This window comes from Lycium ferocissimum, chromosome 10, assembly GCF_029784015.1.
Source record: "Lycium ferocissimum isolate CSIRO_LF1 chromosome 10, AGI_CSIRO_Lferr_CH_V1, whole genome shotgun sequence".
NCBI lineage: Eukaryota > Viridiplantae > Streptophyta > Magnoliopsida > Solanales > Solanaceae > Lycium > Lycium ferocissimum.
Genome location: NC_081351.1, coordinates 36669608 through 36675533, shown reverse-complemented (window position 1 = coordinate 36675533; position 5926 = coordinate 36669608). Strand labels below are relative to the sequence as shown.

General features: G+C 45.1%; 1 protein-coding gene across 1 annotated transcript; it reads right to left on the bottom strand.

Moving 5' to 3' along the window:
• Window positions 1-503: 503 nt before the first annotated feature.
• On the bottom strand, window positions 504-1804 carry LOC132034853 (uncharacterized mitochondrial protein AtMg00810-like). Its single transcript, XM_059425199.1, has 3 exons — window positions 1585-1804; window positions 1055-1134; window positions 504-776 (listed from the first exon to the last, which is right to left on the bottom strand). The coding sequence occupies exons 1-3, from the start codon at window positions 1802-1804 to the stop codon at window positions 504-506; spliced, it is 573 nt and encodes a 190-aa protein (XP_059281182.1).
• Window positions 1805-5926: the final 4122 nt, after the last annotated feature.

Sequence of the window (5926 nt, the reverse complement as noted above, 5' to 3'; positions counted from 1 at the left end):
CATTTATTCAGGGTGTTCAAAAGTTAATATATGTACATAAACACAGAAAATTTACCCTATATATACACTGTAATTTTTCGCCGAGGGTGTTCACCCGAACACCCTCGGCATGCTATAAATCTGCCCCTGATTCCAATAGAACTACAAATTCTATATTACCATAATTACAAATTCACCATAAATAGACCAACCCTATTATAGTTAGACTATAATAAGGTTCCCACCGACGCAAGGATTCACCGACTTAACCTACGTGACCGAATAAACTGGTCCGGTCACACCCGGTCCCAATATCCCCCTCAAGTTGGAGCATGAGGGTCACGAATGCTCAACATGCCAAGCAAATATTGATGCTGCGATTAGCCCAAAGCCTTTGTAAACACATCTGACAATTGCTCACTGGTAGACACATGACTGGGAAGTATTATTCCGGACTGCAGCGCGTCCCAGACATAGTGACAGTCGACTTCAATGTGTTTAGTCCATTCATGGAACACCAAATTTCACACAATATACAACACTGCTTGACTATCACGGTACATATTCACCAGAGACTTATGCTCAACACCCAGACTATGCAAAATTCCCTTTAACCATTTTAATACACAGACTGTCATTGCCATTGACTGGTATTCCGCCTCTGCTAAAAAGCGAGAGACAATGTGTTGCTTCTTGGTTTCCCATGATATAGGTGAATTCTTAAGGGAGATAAACCACCCGCTAAGGAATTTTTGAGTCAACGGACATCTGGCCCAGTCCGAATCATACCATCTGTACTGAAAGAGATTAATTCCGTGATTATTCTCATTGATTGAATTGGTAAATATACCATAGTTACAATGTCCTATTAGGATACAAAATATACTAACCTAAATTAGAAGATTTACAAAATATTCTTTTACTACCTATTTACATTATTTATCACACCCCCGCAGTCGAAACGGGAGGTTTACGAACGCTGAGACTGTCCCGAAAATCCTCAAATAAGACCTGCGGCAGTCCGCAGTGAAAATATCGGCGAGCGATATCGGGACGGAACATGAAGGACACGTACGTGACCGCGTGCCACCTTCTCACGAACAAAATGGATATCCATCTCAATGTGCTTGGTGCGCTGATGTTGGACTGGATTCCCTGACAGGTAAATGGCACTGACATTATCACAATAAACCAAAGTAGCCTTAGGGACCGGACAATGTAACTCCAAGAGTAAGTTACGTATCCAAAGATGATTCAGAGACAACATTAGCAACCCCCCTATATTCTGCTTCCACACTAGAGCGGGAAAGAGTAGGTTGGCGATTGGATGACCAAGATATCAAATTGTCTCCCAAAAACACGCAATAACCCGATGTTGAACGTCGTGTGTCGGGACATCCCCCCCCAATCAGCATCAGTATACGAAACCAAATCAGTAACTGAAGATGGATAGAGATGCAAACCATGATCAAGAGTACCCTGAATATACCGAATAATCCGTTTAAGAGCAAGCATATGCGTATCTCGTGGAGCATGCATATGAAGACAAATCACGCACGGCATAAGAAATATCCGGTCCGGTGAAGGTTAGATACTGAAGAGCACCTGCAAGACTCCGGAAATGAGTGGGATCTTCACACAGATCGCCAGAAGCGGCACTGACCTTCGGCTTAGTGTCAACCGGAGTGGAAGAAGGCTTACACGAAGACATTCCTGCACGGTCAATAATCTCCGTAGCATAACTTCGTTGTGAAAGAAACATACCACCCTTGTGACGGGTCACCGCAATGCCAAGAAAATAATTCAAAGGGCCGAGGTCCTTCATTGCAAATTCTGAGCCAAGAAGGGCCATAAACGAACGAACGGAGAGTATCCGAAGAAGCGAAGAATAATATCATCCACATATAGTAAAATGTAGGCCAAGTCGTGCCCTTTGGCGTAGATGAACAATGAGTTGTCGGACTCGCTATTAGTAAAACCAATGGAATAAACAAAGTCAGCAAATCTTTTATACCAAGCTCTCGGTGCTTGTTTAAGGCCATATAAGGACTTGCGCAACAAGCACACATAATCGGGATGAGATGGGTCTCGAAAACCCATTGGCTGATGCATATATACTGTCTCTTTGAGCTCGCCATGGAGGAATGCATTTTTGACATCCAACTGATGAATGGGCCAATGCTTAGAGAGAGCTAGACTTAAGACAGTGCGAATCGTAGCTGGCTTTACGACCGGACTGAAAGTCTCACCACAATCAATGCCAACCTGCTGTGTTTTGCCATCACCTACAAGACGGGCTTTATGCCTCTCAAAATCACCATTAGACTTTGCTTTATGAGTAAAAATCCACATAGACCGAATAACATTCACATTAGGTGGACGGGGTACCAATTCCCACGTCTTATTTTTAATAAGAGCATCATATTCATCATCCATGGCCAATTTCCAATTCGGGTCACGTAGCGCATCCAACGGATGACGAGGTATGGGGGACCTGGTAACTGCCGTATGTAGATTAAATGGCTGTTTGGGCTTAAAAATCCCGCGCTGACTACGAGTGACCATGCGCGTTTGGGTAGGGGGCTGCTGGACAGGAGGAGGAGTGGTGGAGTTATGGGGGCTGTTGGCAAGCTGGCTGGGCATAGGGACGGGCTGGTCTAGCGTCCGCTGCCCAGCCAAAGGTGGCGTGGGCAGCTGGCCCAGACCAGGCGGAAAACCACTGGGCAGCGGGGGAGGGGGACACGGCAGCGGTGGAGAGAGGCTGGTGGCGAGATGACGGATGAAGGAAGCGGAAAAACCATCATCAAGGAAGTCATACGTATTGGGAGGGGGAGTGTGGATTTTAGAAAACGGAAATTGAGTCTCATCAAATAACACGTGACGACAAATAATGATTTTATTTGAGGATAAATCAAAACATTTGTAGCCCCGATGGTTTGGTGGATATCCCAAAAAGACACACGTAGAGTTGACCGAGGTCGCAACTTGTGAATAGTAGTAGACGAAAAAGGGGATAACATAAACACCCAAAGACCCGGAGATGAGAATAAGATGGTTTCCGTTGATAAAGGACTTCTAACGGGGATTTGTGACCCAACAACTTGCTTGGTAAAATATTAAGGAGATAAGTCGCCATTTGCAATGCATGATGCCAAAAAGATGGTGGAATGGAGGCATGAGCAAGAAGAGTTCGGATGACATTATTAATTGAACGAATTTTTCGTTCGGCTTTCCCATTCTGAGAGGATGTATGAGGACACGAAAGACGAAAAGACATCCCATTGGACGCACAAAATTTTTCGAATAGACCATTATCATATTCCTTCCCATTATCGCATTGGATATTTTTGATAGGACGTTCAAATTGAGTAAGGATATGGGACTTAAAATCTATGAATTTAGAGTAAACATCAGATTTTCTAGCCAAAGGGAAAGTCCACAAAAAATTAGTAAAATCATCCAAGAACAAAACATAATAACGATGCCCCATAGAACTCAAAATGGGAGAAGTCCACAAATCACTATGAATAATGTCAAATGGAAATAAAGTCTCAGAAATAGAACTAGCAAAGGGCAACTTAACATGTTTACCAAGAACGCAAGAATGACAAATACTAGATGAACTAGAACTATTACATTCAATGCTTTTATTGTGCCTAAGAAAATCCAAAATAGAAGCTCCCGGGTGGCCCAAACGATCATGCCAACGTGTAGAAGACAAGGCAGCAAACGTTGATGGTGAACGGATGGGGTGTTTGAAGGTGGACAATGGATAAAGAGCACCCCTACTATTACATCTCATGAGAGCCATCCCCGTCCGAAAATCCTTCACAGAAAACCCATAAGGATCAAATTCAACACTTACAGAGTTATCAGTAGTAAATTTACGAACCGATATTAAATTCTTTATGAGTTTTGGAGCAAGAAGGACATTATCTAATAATAACGGAGGGTTCGGGGGAGGCAATTTAGCACGACCACAACCTCGAATTGGAATTGACTTACCATCACCAACAACAATGCCGTATTATGATCGCTCAAATTAAAATAAGACGAGAGAGTACCTTTTGTGGATGTCATATGGGATGTGGCGCCGTATCCATATACCAATTTGGATCGGGTTGGCTCAACGTCATCGTGTGCATGGCCGATTCAATATCCGTCGGAGTCCACTGCGTCGTTGGGCCTGCTGCTGCATACGCCTGCTGCTGTGGTCGCGAGCCCAAAATGCCAGGTTGGGCCATCGACCGCCACCGGAAGGCGTGGCCGCGGCCGCCACCGCCGCCGCGGCCGAGCCCACCGCCGCGGGGATACGGGGCGGGGAGCCCATTGCGGCATCCACCCCCATGGCCACGGTGAAGGGGACGACTGCCACTGCTGCTGCATGGAGACCTGCTGCTGGTCGCCTGATGCACGACCAGCATGGCGACGGTTGGCACTGCCGCGCGAACCACGCCACTACCGTTATTTTTGCCGCCGCTAGAGCCACGATTTTTGTGGTTATTTTTGCCCCGATGATGGTGAGCACGACCGAATTTTCCATAGGAGTGAGTCATCAAACTCACGTGGGAATTAGCCACCATAGCCGCGGGCGAGTCATCATGCATTTCGCCCAACGCCTTTCCTCAAGACACGTACTCGACCGAGCTTCGAGAATGATGGAAGAGGCTTACTTGCCGGATGTAGGTGCCCACATTCTTGTACGCCTCGCGAGGCCGGCCACCGCCGAAGAACGAGGCGGTTGTCGGTCACGGAGCCCCCACGCTCTTGAGTTGATCGGCCAAGGTCTTGAGTCGTTGACAATATGCCGAAGCGTTCGGAAAATCCCGCAACTTAACATGAGAGAAATCATGTTCCAATGCAACGGCACGTGAGTTTTTGTTGTCTTGAAAAAGGTTACGGAGGCGATCCCAGGCCTCCTTTGCCGATAGATCTTCTTCGATGATCGTATGCAATAAGTCAGTGGAGATGGTTGCATACACCCATTGAAGTACCATGGCATCCAAGGTGGACCACAACTCCTTCTCTTCGTCGGTGGAAGGAGCCTTCTCCTTTCCGGTCGGGAGAATGTGGGAAAGGACACGGTGAGACCGGGCATGAAGCTTGAATAATTCGGCCCAAGCCGAATAATGATCCGTTTCCATCTCAAGAATGATAGGAATGTGATTCTTGATGTTGGAGACAGCCAAAGCAGGTGGAACTTGGTGTCTCGCTATTGATGGAAAGCAAGAAGATGGACGGAAAAGAAGGAAGAGGACGACGGAAAAATTAGGGCGCGGAAGAGGAGGAAAAGAAACCCTAGTATTCGATACCATGAAAGAGATTAATTCCGTGATTATTCTCATTGATTGAATTGGTAAATATACCATAGTTACAATGTCCTATTAGGATACAAAATATACTAACCTAAATTAGAAGATTTACAAAATATTCTTTTACTACCTATTTACATTATTTATCATGTACAACTGGAGATCACAATCCTTCCTCATCAAAATACCTTGTCCTGGGTTCTTTTTCAAGTAGTGCACCACACGGAGGTTTGTGTTCCAGTGTGTTTCTTTCTGTTGCAACATGAATTGGGACAGTACATGCACGCAATACGACAACTCAGGTCTCGTAAAATTAAGGTATATTAGTCTTACGACCAAACATCTATATGGTTCCGGATCTCCCTATAAAGCTCATTTGGCCAACTTTAAACCATAATTTTGTTTCATAGGAGTATTGATTGATTTAGCTCCCAAAGAATCCAGACTCAGAGATTATATCTAAGGCATATTTTCGTTGATAGAGAAATAACCCAATCGATCCACATGCATTGTCCTCCAATGCTTGGATTTCTTATTGCATGACCTTTCTCCAATGTTCCTTTTTCATGGCATCCGAGAAGATTTTTGGCTCGGTTCTTGTGGTGATTGCTACCAGAAAGCTTTGGTGTTGCAAG